The 17,729-nt window shown below is 56.9% G+C and overlaps 1 protein-coding gene across 1 annotated transcript; it reads left to right on the plus strand.

Moving 5' to 3' along the window:
* Window positions 1-1,137: 1,137 nt before the first annotated feature.
* FAM78A (family with sequence similarity 78 member A) lies at window positions 1,138-16,146 on the plus strand. The gene is made up of 2 exons (XM_027616756.2): window positions 1,138-1,490; window positions 12,919-16,146. Exons 1-2 carry the CDS (start codon window positions 1,168-1,170, stop codon window positions 13,445-13,447), a joined length of 852 nt encoding a protein of 283 aa, XP_027472557.1. The 5' UTR covers window positions 1,138-1,167; the 3' UTR covers window positions 13,448-16,146.
* The last annotated feature ends 1,583 nt before the right edge of the window (window positions 16,147-17,729 follow it).

The raw sequence follows: 17,729 nt of genomic DNA on the forward strand, positions 1-17,729 counted from the left end.
AGGGGGCCGGAGGGGCCCGGCCGGGAAAGGGGCGCCGGCGCTGGCGGCGAGGCGGTGGGGACAGTGCCAGGGCCGGCAAGTCCACGCGGCCCACTGCAGTGCCAGCCGGTCGCCCCCCTAACCCACGCCACCCCCGGGTCGGGAGGGTGTCAGCGGAGATGTCACGGGCCGCGATTATTCGCTGGTGCGCGCGGTCGTGCAGCCGCCACTGACGGGGCGGGCGGGTTGGGGGGGGGGGGCGCCGCCTCCGGGGAGACCGCCCAGAGCTGCGCCGTCAGCTCCGCAGCCCGCGCGCCCCGCGCACACGCGTCGCCGCCTCGCGCGCCCCCCCGCAGCAAAGTTCGGCTCAACTTTGAGGCGGGCCTTGACGCCCTGTCCCTTCCACCCCCCCCACCAGGTCCTCGGCGGCCGCGGCGAGCCAGGCGGCGGCCCGAGAGCAACCCCGGAGCCCCGCGCGGCGGCGGGCGGCGGGCGGCGACAGCGACAGCAGCGGGGGGACGCGGCGCGCCCGCGTGGGGGCGTCGGCCCGCGCCCGCGAGTGGGCGCCGACGGGGACCCGCGCCGCGCCGCCCTCCTCCGGGACCCCGCGGGCGGCCGGAGCCGGCGCTCGCCTCCTGGAAGCCGCGGGTCGGCGCTCGCCCCCGAGGGCGCCCCGGCCTCCGCGGTCGAACAGAAACTGCTCTTCCATTGATTGGGCCCCGTTGGGCGAGCGGCCGGTGCGTGTGCCCCGAGCGAACGCGTGCGGAAGGCAGAAGGGCAGGAAGTCGGACTTCTGCAGTGAGGGTGGCGGCACCGCGCAGGGGACGAGCCTTCCACATTTATGTGTCTGCCGGCCTTCGCCTTCTTCGCCCTAGGACTTCAGAAGCGTCTCCGAGCTGCGTTCCCCGCGTGGGAGGCACGGAAGGGCTGGATGTCTGAACAACATGATTATCCATTAACCTCCAAACTTTCCTTTTTTTAACCCAAAGAATATCGGTGATTTTTGTCCACTGCTAGCAGAAGAAGAGAGAACCCGGGGCTCTTGAAATGCAGCAAAATCCTTATTTATAAACAGGCCCAAGAGAGTGATATGCAAACCCCCTGTACTCAGTGAATTTTCTATCCTATGGATATCAGTCTTGAGATTTGAGATTGTCCGCACTGGGTCCGGCAGCCTCCATCCTTTCAATGCCCAGTCTCCTCTGGGACTGCTGGCCTTCCCTGGAGATCAGAGCGGTCCTGTGTGCCATGGGCTGTATTCAGAGCATCGGGGGCAAAGCCAGAGTCTTCCGGGAAGGTATCACGGTGATTGATGTGAAAGCCTCTATCGACCCCATCCCCACCAGCATCGATGAGTCCTCCAGCGTGGTGCTCCGCTACCGGACACCCCACTTCCGTGCCTCGGCCCAGGTGGTCATGCCACCCATCCCCAAGAAAGAGACCTGGATTGTCGGCTGGATTCAGGCGTGCAGCCATATGGAGTTCTACAACCAGTACGGGGAGCAGGGCATGTGAGTACTGCCCACCCCGCAAATGTTGGGGGGCTGCCCAGGGTGGGGAGCGTGAGGGCTAGGGGGCCAGAGGGGAAGCTTTAGGCAGGTACGGAAGTGGCCTCTGAGTCCTTCTTCTTGGCCAGGTGATCTCCTCAAGGGTTTGCCTGTTGATTCAGATTGGGGTCATGGCTCTGGGACCTTCCCTCCCTCTGTCACTGGCCCCTGGGGGTCCTGTGTCCTTCCCTGCAAGAGGCCGAGAATGTGGAGGCGCATTCCACCAGGTGCCTCTTTGGCAAATTTGACAAGCGTGCTGTGCTGGGGCCATTAGAGAGGCTGAGGCTTGGCCCCCCCAGGCTCGGGCCTCCCTGGGACGCACCCGTGGCCGATACTCAGGAGGAGAATGGGGCCCTCGGTTGCCTCCATGGTTATTTGCACAGTGCTTTGTGCTGGGCTTGAACTTGTGTCTGCGGCATTATCAGAGGCACATGAGGACCTGGGGGAATGCTTTGCTGTTCCTACGGTGTTTTGTTAGAGAGGATAGCTAGTTCTAGAGACCTGGTTTGTTTCACGGGGTAGCGTGTTTCTCTCTCCAAGGCAGAAGGCCGCTGCATGGAGACATCCAGTGTCAGTGTCCAGAAGGTTCCAGAGGGGCCCTAACAGCTGAGAGGAGCCCACTGGCCTCTTCTTTCCAGCCTGGTCTCCAGAACGTTCCCAGGACAATGCACATCTTGGTGCAGGACACGGGGGGCCTGTGTCTTCTTTCCTGCTGTGTTCTCTGGCCCCAGAGATGGTCATCCCTGGTCTGGAAAGAGTAGTGATAGAAAGGAAAGCCACTTTGCTTTCAGGGCCGCCCTCAGATAGGGTAGCGAAAAGAGCTCGGTCAGAGCACGAGGTCCCTCGGAGGGAGCTAGGCAGGCCCTGAGGGCAGCCTCCCACCCTGTGCACCCTGCTTCCCGGTTCTGCAAGTGAGAAGCAGAACAGGGGCTTCCCTGGGAGTTGGACCTTTTCGCTGATTTCAGAACATTCTGCCCCCGCCCCCGAAATGAGAGGGGCTGAGGAGGGGGTGGAGGGTGGCAGGACCCTGGATCTTGTCGCTTCTCCACTTAACGGTTCCAGGGGCGCCTCTGAAGTTGTAAGGGAAACAAGAGGAAGGTGGTAAAGCATAAAAGGGGGGTGTAACCAGGATCACCCCACGGAGGTGCGTGGGTGGCCTGTCCCTCTGTCAACCTGATGTCTATACCCAAAGGCTTTTGATTCTCAAAAGTGGCTGTTAACCCAGGTGGGGGCAACTTTCCATGGCAAGAAGGAAAACATGATTCTTAGTTATTCGGTGTGGACTGTCCTAGGAAGCCTTAAGCCGGAAGCCTTTTGGGACTTTGTAAAGGATCCAGGATAACTGACAAGACACAAAGGTTTTTCTAGGGGTTTTAGGTGAAGCCTGTCTTCTTCCCTGGAAGCGGAGGGAAAGGCAGAGGGTCTCGCAGAATGTGGAAAGATAGGAGTGCCTGGAGGAAGGAAGTGGGGGAGAGCCAGGGGCGCTGAGTTGAGACAGACACAGTGGTGTGCTGTGGGGAGAGGCAGGCCCGGCTGGGGCCTCTGCTTCCCGGTCTGTGCCCGGGGGCTGGAAGCCTCCCTGTGGTGGCTCTGTGTCCTTTCAGGCACTATGGCTGGAGGCAGACCTGAGGCCGGAGACCCGAGATGACTTTCCCTTTCAGCGCCAGTCCTTGCTTCCTGGTTAGAGGCATCCGGTGCACACCTAGGTTGCAGTTGAGCGGACCTGGGCCTGAGTCCAGGCTCTGCCACTTTCCAGGGTGTGACCTTAGGCACTCTGGCCCTCGGTTTCCTTGTCTGCAGACAGGGCCAGTCACAGCCCTTGCCTCCTGGCTTACTGCGAGAATTATGGGAGGTGACATTTGTCAAGCGGTTGGCACTGCGCCAAGCCCAGGGTTGTTGTCTTTGACGTTGTTTACTGTGACCATCCGTCTCTCAGCCAGGGGCTTGAGCCCTGGTGTCTGTGAGGACCTGAGAACCGCGGCCGAGACTGCAGAATTCGGATACATGCAAACTTCTCCTGGTCCCGAAGTTTCTCCAGAGCACGGGTCTCCGTCTTTTACACGGCGCCCACTCCCTGCCTTTTAAAAAAATTTAAAAATAGTGCAAGTCACAGATGATTTGCGTTTTCAGAGGTTGAAGGCCATTTTCTTTGCTCTCCATTTGCTTCCCTTTGTTTCCTCCCCCACCCTGGGGCACCTCTTACAGCATGGGGGGGCCCTGTGTCCCCTGCACCCATTCTTCCTGGGGCCCCCAGCTGGGGCAGGAGCAGCCCCAGGCGGAGGGCAGAGCCTGAGGCTCCCTGGCAGGGGGGTGGGCCGTGTGCAGCAACCCCTCCTGGGCTCAGCACGGGGGCAGAACAGCCGACCACCCTGGCTCTGGGGCCCTGGCCGGTCACCTGGTGCCATGTGTCAGCTGTCTGGGGGCATAGGGAAAGAAGTCCCTGCAGGCGCCTTTGAGGGCCCAGTGAGGGGACAGTTCTAGGTGACCACCCTGTGGCTGCGCCGCTGAGTTGGAAGCAGCTCCACTTAGTACTCATCGGCGAAATCGTATTAAAAAGTGGAATTATCAGAGAGTGTGGCTCCTCTGAGCCGTGGGCAGAGCTCCGTATTCGACCGGCGCCCTCTGGGAATGCGAAGGGCTCGTTTGGAGAAAGCCGGATGTCTACTCCTTCTTGAGTGTAAATGGAAGCATTTTAGGTGCGATCCTCTCAAAGCCAAACGATGCTTTTCGTTTTTTTGAGCCCCGCGACATGACAGAAAGCGAGGGGCTTTCAGGTGGGACTGAGCAGAGACCACGGGGCAGGACACAGCTGCCCCTGTCCCGTGCACCTTGGGATGGGGGAGCAGCATCCCTAGACTCTGCCCACTTGGTGCCAGGAGCATTCCGCCCCTGCCTGGACCACCAAACTGTCTCCAGACATGGCCTGATGTCCCCGGGAGGGGTGCAGAATAGCCCCTGACTGAGAACCACTGGACGAGACCCTCACAATTAGAATAATTAAAATGAAACCCACGCCCTGGGCCTTCGTGGCCCGGGCAGAGGGCAGCTAGGTGGCAGGGGTTAAGGTTAGGGCTTCTCTCCTTTACAAACGGGCTTGTATTCAAAATATTAATTCCAAACACTTAACCGAAACCCATAATACCCCTGCACATTATCCCTGCTTAAAATTAATCTCTAATCCAGGAGAACTTTCTAGCATGACATCCTGGTTTGAACTGTTTGAAACGGAACCATCGTGCACGCCACCTCAGTAATACCCTGACTCCTCCAGAGGAGAGCTGCAAAATGGTGAGTCTCTCCGTGCCAGCTTCACAGGATTCTATATGGTTTTCGACCAACCCACATTGCTTTAAAAGCCACCCCCCCTCCAAACTGTTGGAGACACCTGCCTCCACAACCCCATCCTCCACGATTCCTCAACCGCCACCTGTCAGCTGGCATAGCCTTCGAAGTGACAAGTCACAATTTCTAGCCTGTGTGGGAGACGCTTCATGTTGTTCCTAGCTTGCCCTCCTCTGGGGCCCCCAGGGAGGCAGGGGCATGGCTGAGGCCAAGGCCAGGGCTAGTTGGGGGTGAAGGGGAGAGAAGAGCTTAAGAGAGAGGGTCTCTGTGGGTGGACGGTGCAACTCCCCACGCCCTAGTCCAGCCAGGTGTGGATCCCAACTCCTGCCCTGCACTGGAGCTGCGAACTTGGGGCCGGTCTCTTAACCCTTCCGAGCCTCTCTGTTCCCATCTATGACATGGGGAGAACGGTCCTTTCTTTTCCTGGGTGGTTGTGAGGATTAAACGAGATGAGGCACGATAAGAGCTCAGCACAGTGCCCGGTGCATTCCACGCACTTGATCCGTGGCCCTGACAATGGCAGAGCGCTACTACGAGTTCATCGTTAGTCCTGCAATGCCTGGTGGGGTCAGCAGAAAGATTGCTGTGGTAGTGCTGCGCTCTCTTCTGGGCTGGGTTTCGCAGGCCCGCCTGTAGCGTGAGAGCCGTGAGTGAGGAGACCTGCAAGGAAGGGTCTTTCCAGCCAGAAGTGCGGTGACACCTGCCGTCAGGACCGTGGGAGGCTGGTGGGCAGGGGCCAGGCAGGGGTGGAGGGACTGAGGCTTCAGGCGGAGGGATGTGCACAGCTGCCCCGGCTCCCCTTCCTCCCTTGTGTCCCCAGGACCTCATGGGGTCCTCATTTTATGCTGGGGAAGCCGCCTCTGAGACCCGAGACCCCTTGCCCAAGGGGGCTTGCTCTGCTCCGGTGGGGGACCATGTGGCCTCTTCCTGCTGTGAGGGCCTGCACAGAACAATCGAGGACGAAGCTTCCTCTCTGGGACCGGAAGGCGGCCTCCCCCATCTGCTGGGCCCTGGCAGAGGCGAAGGTGGCGTGGGTGGGAGAGGGAAGTCCTTGTTTCCAGGCTTTGGGGTGGGAGGAAGTGGGGGGGGAGTGCCCGGCCCAAAGAGAGCTCCCCGTGGACCGGCCCTAGCCAAGCGACGACTCCAACCCTCACCTTCTGAGTGCCCAGTGCCGCAAACAAAAGCTGGCTGTGCTCGGAGACGTGCAAGGAGGGACATGACCGCCGCAGTGATCAGGGAAATAACAGATTGAATCCTGAGATCCTCTGTTGTTCGCTGACCAGATCTGGGCAGAAATGAAACTGATCACTAATGCCCCGGGTGGGGGTGGGGGGAAGTGGCCAGCCTCACCCGTGGTTGGAGGGGGCATGATGTAGGCAGCTTCTAGAAGGTGAGTTTGGCTGGATCTATGACAATTTCAAACAATCCTGCCCTTCAGTGCTGTTCTGCTTGTGGAGTTTGTCTTACAGAGACTTGGAGCACCTGGCCCGGTGCCTGACATATAGTAGGCGGACAAAAAAAAAAAATCTCCTGACCAAAAAAAAAAAAAAAAAAAAAAAGGAAAAAGAATTGCCTAATGCATGAACGGAAGAGCCAGGGTATAAGGATGTAGGTATGAGGTTGGAAACTCCAGCACTGTTCGTAACTGCAAAGCGCCGGGAACAGCTCGAGCGCCCATCAGTGGGGCGGGGAATTACGGTCTGTGTACGGTGCGGGAGATGCCGCCACTACCGACGAGGCAGAGCCAGAGGTGCAGCCTCGGGAGAGAATGATCCTCGTGTTGCATTTTGTTACGAAGTTGTAAAATATGTAGGGTAGGAACCCAGTTTTGTTAAAAAGGAAACACTGTCAGTGGGAACATGTACTGCGTGTCTGTGCAGAGAAAGGTCTAGAAGGATGTTTACCAAAGTGTAATGTGGTGAGTAACCTCAGCGAGGTGGGGGAAGGCATGGAAGATGCAGCTTTTGTTTCTCACTTTATACTCTTCTCTACAGCTTTTTTTTTTTTTTTTTTTTAAGAAAAGCACCGCTTTTGGGGCACCTGGGTGGCTCAGTCGTTAAGCGTCTGCCTCTGGCTCAGGTCATGATCTCGGGGTCCTGGGATTGAGCCCCGTGTCAGGCTCCCTGCTCAGTGGGAAGCCTGCTTCTCCCTCTCCCTCTCCCCCTGCTGCTCCCCCTGCTTGTGCACGCTCACTCTCAAATAAATAAAATCTTAAAAAAAAAAAAGTAAAGCACAGCTTTTATAAAGCAGAGCTTTTATAACTAAAAACTCAAATTAGACAGGCACTGTTGTTGGTTCTTTCCGGGGGACCCGGGACTGTGGCCTGGACAAAGAAAGAGGCTGGGCCCCGGAAGGAGTGGGGCTTTTGTTTGGGGGAAACCCTGGGAGCAGGCAGGGAGAGGGGACACCCCCAGACCCTCCCTCGGAGAGCAGGCACCTGGTGGGAAGGGCCAGCCCTGTGGGCGGCCTCACGGGGCAGAAGTCGGGAAACTGGGCTCCTGGTTGCAAACTTTTACTGATTTAAACTCTTTGCAAATTGTGCAAACCATGAAATGTGTAAAACTGGGGGTGGGGGAAGATAAGACCTAAGTGCCCACGTGACCCATCTGAGGCCCCGAGACCAGCATGGGCAGAAAAGCCTTGGTTTGGGTGGCCCTCTTTGTCCTCAAGCCTCAAATCCTTGTCTGTAAGCGAGTTACTCAGAGCATCCGACGGGCATCAGTTGTGGGATGTGAAATAATATTTAAGTGATCTTGGTTAAGCCTAAGTATAATTTGAATTTTAAGCAGCATATTTATTTTAATGTATGTCGGGGAAAAAATATATCTAGCCTACCCAACATGTTATTTCAGTGTGTTTCTTGGGAAAAACTGAATGTAGTTTTTAAAAAACGATTGATTTGGGGCGCCTGGGTGGCTCAGTCGTTAAACGTCTGCCTTCAGCTCAGGTCATGGTCCCGGGGTCCTGGGATCGAGCCCCGCCTCGGGCTCCCTGCTCAGCGGGAAGCCTGCTTCTCCGTCTCCCACTCCCCCTGCTTGTGTTCCCTCTCTCGCTGTCTCTCCCTCTCTGTCAAAAAATAAATGAAGTCTTTAAAAAAAATAAAAAAATAAAAAATGATTGATTTTAAGAAAATAATTTAGGTGAATAATAATACAGGAGATACGTAGACAGGATTGAAATGAACAGAGATGTAAAGCTTGGAAGCTCTGCTCTGAGGCTCGGTGGGCTGAGCCAGTCCGGCTCTGGGGTCCAGAACTCAAAATGCAATCAGAGCCCTGGGAGAGGCAGGGAGCCCCAGGGGTGCAAGGGGCCGTCCATGCTGGGGAGAGAAGCCAGGCCCGGGCTCACTGCCCCTGCCCAGCACGGACCGGGGCTCTTCCTAGAGCCACGGGGAGGGTTGGGCTTCGGTCTTCCAAGGTCACACAAGGAGCAGGTGCCACCTTCCCTCCCAAGGTGCTGCCCTGGGCATCCCGGGGTTCGTTCACCTTCCACTGAGAGGGCTTGGCCCTGGGCCAGTCCTGGGTGATGCTTCCCAGCCCCCATGGTTGCCCCTCAGCACAGCCTCCACCCCTCCTCGGTCTCAAGGGAAGGCTTTTCTTTTCCTTCCTTCCTTCCTTCCTTCCTTCCTTTTTTTAAAGATTTATTTATTTGAGAGAGAGAGAGAAAACGCATGCATGAGGGGTGGAGGGGAGCAAGGGCAGAGGTAGAGAGAATCCCAAGCAGACTCCCTGCTGAGCGCAGAGCCTGACACGGGGCTTGATCCCAGGACCCTGAGATCATGACCTGAGCTGAAACCAAGGGTCAGATGCTTAACTGACTGAGCCACACAGGAGGCCCCAGGGAAGGCCTTTCTCTAACCCCTGCGGACTTACATTCTCGGTCAGTCATGGTGCTCAGAGCTTGTGTGTGAATGCCCATGTGCGTGTGTGCATGTGTTGGGCAAGCCTGTGTGTGTGTACGCGTGTGCGTATATGCCTGCATACGTGTGTATGCCTGTATGTGCACGTGTTGAGTGAGGGTCTGTTGGCAGCTGTGGGTCCTGGCCCGGTGGCCTTGTGGTTGAGTCACCTTGAGCTAGGCCTCTCCTGTCTCCACGCCTCTGCCATCAAACGTGCCCCCAGTCTTGGCCCCAGGGTAGTTGAGGAGAAGCACTGCGCGGACGTGTATACACGGGGTACCCGGCGCACCCGATGTGCTTGGGGAACGACTGCTGTTACTGGTGTCGTCGCGGGGTCGCCATGTGCTGGGAGGGGCTATTTCAGGGGCACTGGCTCTAGGTGAGACAGCGCACAAACAGGAGCAGCTTGGGGCGCTCTAACCTCATTAAGGAGACCCCCTTATGGGGCCCAGGCCCTGAAGGAGAGACTGGGCAGGCTGCCCACTGTCACTGATCCAGGCCGCCAACACTCATTTTGCCTGATTCCAGGCCAGGCCCGGCACCAGGACAGATCCTGGAGGCCCGGCTCCTGCCCTCTAGAGATCATCAGCAAACGATGCCATGATTATTTAATCAGCCATGTGCATGTGCCAGGAAGCAGCAGCAGGAGGACGGAGTGGCGTCGGATGTGGGGTAGGGTCAGGGTGGGCTTCCCTGGGGGGATCCGGAGCTGAGGCATGAGTAGCCCTGGCTGGCACAGGAAGAGGAGGGGCATGGCCCCTTAGAGGAACTGAGAGTGACTAGTGGGTCTGGAGCCTGGGGAGGGTGTGTACGTGTGTGCATCCCAGCGTGAGGGGTCCTTAGCTTCGATTGCGTCGGCTTTAAGGGCCATGAGGAGTCATGGCAGGTTTAACAGGGTTGGAGGCAGGGATGGTGGTAACAGATTTGTGTTTTTAAAAGATCACTTGGGCTTCTGGGGAATATTGAAGGAGGCAGGAGTAGAGGGTGGGAGACCTGGGCAGAGGTGCTGGCCAGGGTGAAGGCAAAGAGAAGGGGGGCATCTAGAGGTGAAAAGGAGAGTCAAGGATGGTGCCAGGTGCCCAGAGGGTGCAGGTGCTCTGCAAACACTGATGTTGGGTGCTCTGCAAATGTTTGGTGAGTGGATGACGGATGGGGACTGCCGCAGGAAAAGGGGCGTGAGGCAGGCTGAGGAGTCCGAGTCAGACGTGGTGCGAGGGGATCCCAGAGCATTCTGAAGTCCAGCTTCGAGCCTGGCCTGGCCTGCTGTCCGTTGGATTCTCACACTTAAGAGGACAAGGGCAAAGGGCAGGAGTGTGACAGGCGGCCCGTGGCAGCAGGGCGGTTTCCTGGGTGTGCAGACGGCAGGGTCGCACTGGGCCCACGCTCTGGAGGGCCTCTCACATGGTTCAGTGCTCTGCTGTTGCCATGTTGAAATTCTTCATTTTTGAACAGGTGATCTTGAGTTTTTGCTTTGCACTGGGTCCCACAAGTTCTTCAGCTGGTCATGCCCTGAAGACCAGCAGAAGCCAGTGAACACCTCCAGGGGGTAGACACAAGGGAGACCAGTGTCTTCTGCTCGCATGTGCGAAGGTGGACACAGACGCGTCTGCACTTACGCACAAAATGCCTCTACTCCCAACCGACCCATTGGCCGAGCACTTGTGTCCATGCGCAGTCCTGGGAGGCTAGCTCACCCCTTGCAGTGGCCTCTGGGTACCAGAGCCTACCTATAGTATCCCTGTCGTGCAGAAAGGAGAAGTTTCAGTATGTGCAGGGCTTGGGTCCCAGCTCACCCCTCCATGCCGTGGAGCAAAGGACTGACGGTCTGCCTTGAAGTCCAAGGTCATTCCAGAGCAAACAGGGAATCTTAGAGGAGGCAGTGACTGTGTGCAATCCACTCCCTTCCGAGCATGTATCGTCCAAAAACTGTTAACTGGGGTCAAAAAAGCTTCAGGTCAGCCAGGGCCGGCATACCTCTAAATGCCTCCCTCAGATGGTTTCCGGGAGCTTCCATGTATTGCCATTTATATTAACGAATTTAATCATCACAAAAACCTTGCGAGGTGGGTAGAATTATCCGCAGTTAACTGATGAGAAAACAGAGGATTGGAGATTTGTGACTCAATCAGTAGCTGGACTGGGGCTGGATCCAGGCTGGTCTGTGTCCCCTGTAAGTTGTGCCCCTACCCGAGTTCCTTCCCACCCCCTTGACCAGGGGGAGGGGCAGGGCCTAGGACCCCAGGGAGCAGAGGCAGCCTGTGCTGGCCTGTGATGATTTGAAGGCAGATGCCCTGGGACCTGGTTCTGAGTAATATCCCACATGAGACACGGCTGTCTGCCAGCTCATGGGGACCGTCACCTGTCTGTGACTGAGCCAAGGCTCAGGCATTTGGGGGCTGGGGGAGGGAAGCAAACCTGAAGCTGGGAGAGAGGGGCCATTCTGGTGCTGAGTTCCATTACCTTAAAACAAGCCGCTCTTAGGCAGTGAAGGGGGGGCCATGGAAGAGCAAAGTTCCTTTTGCAAGTTTACTTTCTGCCTTTTTATTATTATTACTATTATTATTATTATTATTATTTTTAAGTAGGCTCCACGGGGAGCCCGACTTGGGGCTTGAACACATGACCCTGAGATCAAGACCTAACCTGAGGTCAAGAGTCAGATACTTAACTGACTGAGCCGCGCAGGTGCCCTATTTTCTGCCTTTGGAAAAAAACCTTTTGCAAGTGGGTATAGCCACTGTGAGAGGACAGAGTGGGTGCCTTCCGGGCACCTGGGCACAGATGGGGCAGAGGCACGGGCTTCTAATAAATCCAGGACGGGGACCCTAAACTCCTTCTCTGGCCCACAGTGCCCACCTGCAAGGGGAGCCGGATCAGCAGGCTCACGCCTGCTACCACCCACCCGTGGCTGCTGTGGCCCGGTGGCTCTCGGGGACTGGTGGCGACCTCAGAAATGGGAGGTCGTCTGAGCTGTTGCTCCAGTTCCCTGGGACTTTGATGGGCACAGGGCCCCAGGCAGGAGGTGGCCTAGTAGGCAGGTGTTACCCTAATTTGTGACTTTTTCAATGGAATAAACACAGAACAGAAAGGAAATAAACAGGAAAAGTAGCAACGTCGCATTCCTAGTCATCCCTCCCAGAGTGTCCCCAGATTTGCTAACTGCTGACATCAAATGATGCATTTGGGTAGAGGAGTGCATCTTTTTATAGTGATAAGATACGCCTAACGAAATTGACCATTTTTACCGTTTTTGAGTTCAGTGGCATTAAGTACATCCACATCGTTGTGCATCTGCTTCCAGAACTTTTCCATCTTCTCTGCCCGGAACTCTGCACCCGTGAAACACTGACTCCCCATCTCCCCCTCCCCCAGCCATCACTGCTCCACTTTCTGTTTCTATGAATTTGACCACACTGGGGACCTCCTATACGTGGAATCATATAGCATTTATCCTTTTGTGTCTGACTTGTTTTACTCAGCATGATGTCTTCAGGGTTTATCCATGTTGTAGTATATTGCAACATTTCCTTCCTTTTTAAGGCTGAATAATATTCCCATTGTGTGGCCAGACCGCATTTTGTTTCTTGATTCTCCCGCCGATGGACACGTGGGTTTCTTCCATGTTTTGGCCATTGTGAATGATGCTGCTGTGAACAGGAGTGCATCCTGTAAGGTACTATAGTCTGGAGGGTACTGCTGGCTTACGCCGTTGTGAGAATTCTGGGTGCAGAGCGTCCTGAGCTTTGGTATTACAGGTGCTCAGGTGGAAACAGCACTGGATGAACTCAGGCTGCCTGGAAAAGCTCCCCTGGCCCCGGCTTCACTGTCTTTATCTGTCTGGTGGGATGGACATGATTGTTGATGAGTGTCCAAGGAGGCGGGGGCTCCCTGGCTGCCGCTGTGCCCCCAGCCACATGGGAGACAGGCTGGTGTCCTCTTCTGTCCGAGAGCTATTACTATACTAACAGTAGTGATGACTGATTTGAGATGAGGCAGGAGAACAGGATGTGGCTTTGAAGGGGGCTGCGTCTGGGGGAGCCCAGATGGGACGGTGGATGTCTGTGTATTGTCTGCCCCTACCCACCCCCAGAGGGGGGGTGGAATGCAGCCTCGTGGGTGGCTGATTGAGTAAACTGGCCTTCCCGTCCTCAGGTCCAGCTGGGAGCTCCCAGACCTCCAGGAGGGCAAGATCGAGGCCATCAGTGACTCAGACGGGGTGAACTACCCCTGGTATGGCAACACCACAGAGACGTGCACTATTGTGGGTCCCACCAAGAGAGACTCCAAGTTCATCATCAGCATGAACGACAACTTCTATCCCAGTGTCACGTGGGCCGTGCCCGTCAGTGAGAGCAACGTGGCCAAGCTGACCAACATCTACCGGGACCAGAGCTTCACCACGTGGCTGGTGGCCACCAACACCTCGACCAATGACATGATCATTTTGCAGACGCTGCACTGGCGGATGCAGCTCAGCATCGAGGTGAACCCCAACCGGCCCCTGGGCCAGCGCGCCAGGCTGCGGGAGCCCATCGCCCAGGACCAGCCCAAAATCCTGAGCAAGAACGAGCCGATACCGCCCAGCGCCCTGGTCAAGCCCAATGCCAACGACGCTCAGGTCCTCATGTGGCGGCCCAAGTACGGGCAGCCGCTGGTGGTGATCCCACCCAAGCACCGGTAACAGCCAGGGTGCCCTGCTAGGCTAGACTCAAATAATAACACTGCTCCAACAACACCCACACGGACTCTTCAGTCATTCAGCAAAATACAACCACTCTACCTTCTCGAGCGGGCGGATCTCACTGTGCAAATGCCCCAGGATGGCCTCCGCCAGCCCTCTTGGCACCTGCTTCCTTTCGGGGAGGGGGAGGCCCGGCCGGGACACCCAACCCCCCATGCCCCCTTCACCTTGGGTCTCCTTTTCTGGCAATTCCAGTCATTCACTTGCAAGACTCCCTGAAACAACTGCTTTTTCAGTTCTTCTTCTTCTTCTTTTTTTTTTTTAAACACCTCTTTAAGAGGTTCTGGGCGGGAGGAGGCGGGGCTGGTTATGACCCTGACTGGCAGCTGCTGCTGATTTGTGAGTGGCGGCCCCCCATGGCAGCTCCCCTCGTCCTCCCTCACGCGGCCTTACGTAGACTCGCTTTGCCAAACTTTTGCCTTAAGCTGAATTTAAAGAAAAAAGCCCAAAACAGACAAAGAAAGCAGGATCTCTTTTCTACCGGACTGTTCATCTTCTGCTAGAGGTGAGGGAGGGGGCAGGGCCAGGGAGGAGAGAGGGGCACCTGAGCCCTCCTCCTGGCAGTCTTGAGAGAGGAGCAGGGGACAGATTTAGACCTAAAACCAGCTGCTCATTCTTTCGTTTCAGCAGAAACGAAACCAGAAACCAGACCGACCACCTAAAGAGCTCCTTCTCTCAGGCTCGGTGGAAGCCCCTCTTCCCCATACGTGCGGAGAAGGTACCTATGCGCTCCCACGGGGTGGATCTGCTGGGGCCGCTTCTCTCCTCTCTCTTCTGGCAGCCTTAACTTGCCTGGGGCGGATCTGGGAGGAGAGAGGGAGGGCTGAGCCCCGGGATTCTCAGATTCTTGCCATCTCAGTCCTCAGCACCCAGCCACAGATGGCTCCACAGGCACATCTCACTATTGTGCGTCTTTTTCCTTTTCTGTCCACACTGGCCCCAAAAGCCTGGAGGGCCAGCCACCTTGAGCCAGATTTAGTTCCAAGGTAAGAGAGGCAGGCAACCTCCCTCCTGGCTCCTTCTCAGGAGATGCCCCCCTACCCTGTGCCAGGCGCTCTGGGAGAAGCTGCAGACAGCTCTGGGCACCAGTGTTGGAGGTGGGGGCAAGCTGCCAGGGGGGCACCCAAGGATAGGTGGTCCTGGATCTGGGGAGGCCGGGGAGGCCATCAGCAGATGCCCCCTGCTGCTTATCCTCCAGGAAGCAAACCAGGGCCTCTGGCTGGTGGGGGTGACATGGGGCCATGGTTGACAGGCATTGGGGCTGCTCTGGAGGCTGGTCGGGACAGTGTGGCCAGTCTGGAGGGCCACCATCCCTCAGGTCCTGGGCCCTCCAGAGCCCAAGGATGGTCCTGAGCGACCCCAAGCTTTACTTAGTAATGTCTGCCTTGAAGGCTGCTTGCAGGAGCTATGGGGGACACCCCACGGAAGCCCCCCCTCTCAAGCTTGCCAACCCCCACAGCTACTTCACCTGGCCCTGCATTCAAACTAATAATACCCAAGCACAGAAAACCATCAGAAAAGAAAATTCATTTCTGCTGCAGATGAGCCACTTGTTAGAAGTCCCAGTGACAGCGTGGGAGGATGTGGGTCACCTTGCTCTTGTACTTACTCCAGGGGTGCTTAATGTCCTGTCTGTCACCCACGCCCCGCTCCTGGCAGCGGGCCCTCAGCTATCCTGGGACAACTGGACCGGAACATGCCTGTGGTACCAACACTTGCGTGCTGCTTGGGGAACCCCTTTGTCAGGCCCAGGACCTTCCCCCTGGAAACTGCCTGTTCCCCTTGGTGTGTACGGAGACCCTGTCACCCCGAGAGGCCAGAGAGCCTCGAGTGAGGGGGACGATGGGTCCCAGCTCTACCTCTGGGGAAGGGCCAGGGAGGGTCCAGGCTGACGGCGTCCTGCTGCCGTGGACAGGACCTGGCCTCCTAACGGAGCGGCCCTTCTCTGCACTCAGGTCTTTCTTGCACTAAAAAAAAAAGAGGAATGGCCCTGGGCGAGGGGTCAGGGAGCTGGAGTTCGGGTTCTGGGCTGGGTCATCACGAAGGGATGCTCACTGTGCGATGGGGTGGGAGCAGGAGAGGACAATATGGAGTGGTCCTGAGCTGTTGGGGGCGGAGTCCCCCAAACACGCACCGGCTGAGCGTGAGCAAGCTCCCGCCAGGGACCAGCGCTGTGCCCACTGGGAGGGAGCGAACCTGCTCTGGCTGCCTCCCCCAGCCTGCCGCATGTCTGGGCCCCAGCTCGCCTTGCTCCCTGACTCACCTTGTCCCTCCGGCCCCCCTTTCTCTCTGTCGCTCCTGGCCTTTCTGAAGACGGGGCTGGGAAGACCCTGGAGAGGCCACAGGTCCGGCCAAGGACACTGGGCTTCACTTGGGTCTGGTCCCTGGGCCTCCTCCCTGTCAGGAGCACAGACCCCAGGCTTCTCACCTGGGTCCCCAATCCCTCTGGTGTCCCCCTCCCCTGGTGTGGACACCCTCCTCCAGCAATAAGGACCATTCGTGGTCGTGGAGAGTACTGTGAAAACAAACCCATGCACTTACCAGGAGGCACAAGACTCTTGAAGAACATGTAAAATTCACCTTTTTAAAAAAGAACCAACAAATATTCACAAAGAGAAATAAAATGTAATTTTAAAGTAGGCCTGGCTAGGATCTGGATGTTTCTGAAGTGTTTTCTGAAGTGGTGGTTCATTTCGGGGTCGATGGTGTTCTGGCCACGGGAGTGAGCATACTTGGAGGTGGGCCACTTTGTTCACACATCCTCTGCTGTCTGCAGCCCTGGGACCTCAAGTCCCCACCCAGAGTGCCCCGGCTGGTGCCCTGTGTGGAGGCAGGACCTGGGGGCAGCTTGGTTTTTTGGCAAACAGTAGAAACCCACATGATGGGGAGTTAGTGTTCAGATGCCCACGGGCCTGCAAACCTGTCTTCACATGGAGAAACGGCTGCCGGGACGGTGTCAGTCCAGAACATGGCTCTGTGCCCTGCCCTCAGTCAGCTGCCGACGAAAGGGGGTGGCGTGGAGTCATGGCCCTCGTTGTAAATGCTTTCTTCTAATTAGAACTTTCTTATGAAAGGATGGGAGGTGGGTGGGGGCTCTGAAGGTGGACCGTGGAGTCAAGGCAACTTGCATGAGTTTGGGTAAGACACTGAGCCCCTCTGAGCCCCCTTTACCTTGTATGGAAAGTCGGGATTCTCCGAGTCGTTGCCTTCTAGCTGACGTGGTGAACACACGCTGGTCTACTTGGTTTCCAGGTGTTAACAACCCGGGTGTTCTTAGGGTCCCCATTTCACAGATGAGGAAACTAGAGGACAGCAGAAGTCGAGAAGCTGCTCAAGGCCATGCATCTGGGAAGAGGCAGAGTCAATCAGAGTTTGAACCCTGGCCCTGGAGCCCAAACCCTTACCACTGCATACCCTCAATCCTGGCGTATTGCTACAGAGCATTGTTTGGTGCTCAATAAATATCAGTGACTGTTAAGAAGGCCCTGTGCCTTTGCTCCATCCATCCTGGGCTCCCGGGCAGGAAATGCCTTTCTCCCCGCTCCCCCGACCCCCCCGCCGCCCCCGGAAGGTTTTGTGCAGCCATCAGTCCTCTGATACCCACAGTGAGTCCAGCCTGTTCCCTTTGGTGGGAGGGCTGCCCGGTTGGCTGCAGACCACGGGCTCATCCTCCAGGGGTGCCAGCAGCCTCTTGGCGTTGCCACGGAGGACAAGGGACCCCGTTCACCGTGGGCATCGGGAATTGGTTTTCTTCTCTGGGTTTTCCACATTGCAACAACCCAACGGCATTCTGCATCCTGTCTCCTGGGTCTGAGACACCAAAGCAGGAAATTGCATAACAGGCTCTGCTGGCCGCCCTCCACCCAGATGGCTTATGGGTGGTACAGTTCACTGTGGTGGTTTGGCTTTTGGTTGTGGTGTCGGCTCCCAAGCTCTGCCTATGAGAGAGCATGGGGTGTGTGTGCGTGCCTGCGTGCGTGTGTGTGTGTGTGCACACGTGCACGTGTGGACAACAGGGGTGCCGGTCTAGCCAGCGGCGGGACAAAGCCAGGGTTGCTCAGCCATTTGGGCCTTCCGGCCGACGCGGCTGACGACGCGCAGATGGTGGCACGCACTGGGGGGTGGGGAACGTTCCAGAGGGGAATGCGCCAGGAGGGTGGCCATGAATGAAGAGGGTTCCAAGTGGCATTTAGTCACAGTGGAAGCCCTTCTGCCTCTCAAG

This window comes from Zalophus californianus, chromosome 13 (genome assembly GCF_009762305.2).
Source record: "Zalophus californianus isolate mZalCal1 chromosome 13, mZalCal1.pri.v2, whole genome shotgun sequence".
Classification (NCBI taxonomy): Eukaryota; Metazoa; Chordata; class Mammalia; order Carnivora; family Otariidae; genus Zalophus; species Zalophus californianus.

What these genes read in the sequence shown, in the direction of transcription:
- FAM78A (XM_027616756.2), top strand. Translation starts at nt 1,168, where the DNA reads ATGCCCAGTCTCCTCTGGGACTGCTGGCCTTCCCTGGAGATCAGAGCG. An exon ending in CAGTACGGGGAGCAGGGCAT is followed by an intron (nt 1,491 to 12,918) that starts GTGAGTACTGCC and finishes TCCCGTCCTCAG; the next exon opens with GTCCAGCTGGGAGCTCCCAG.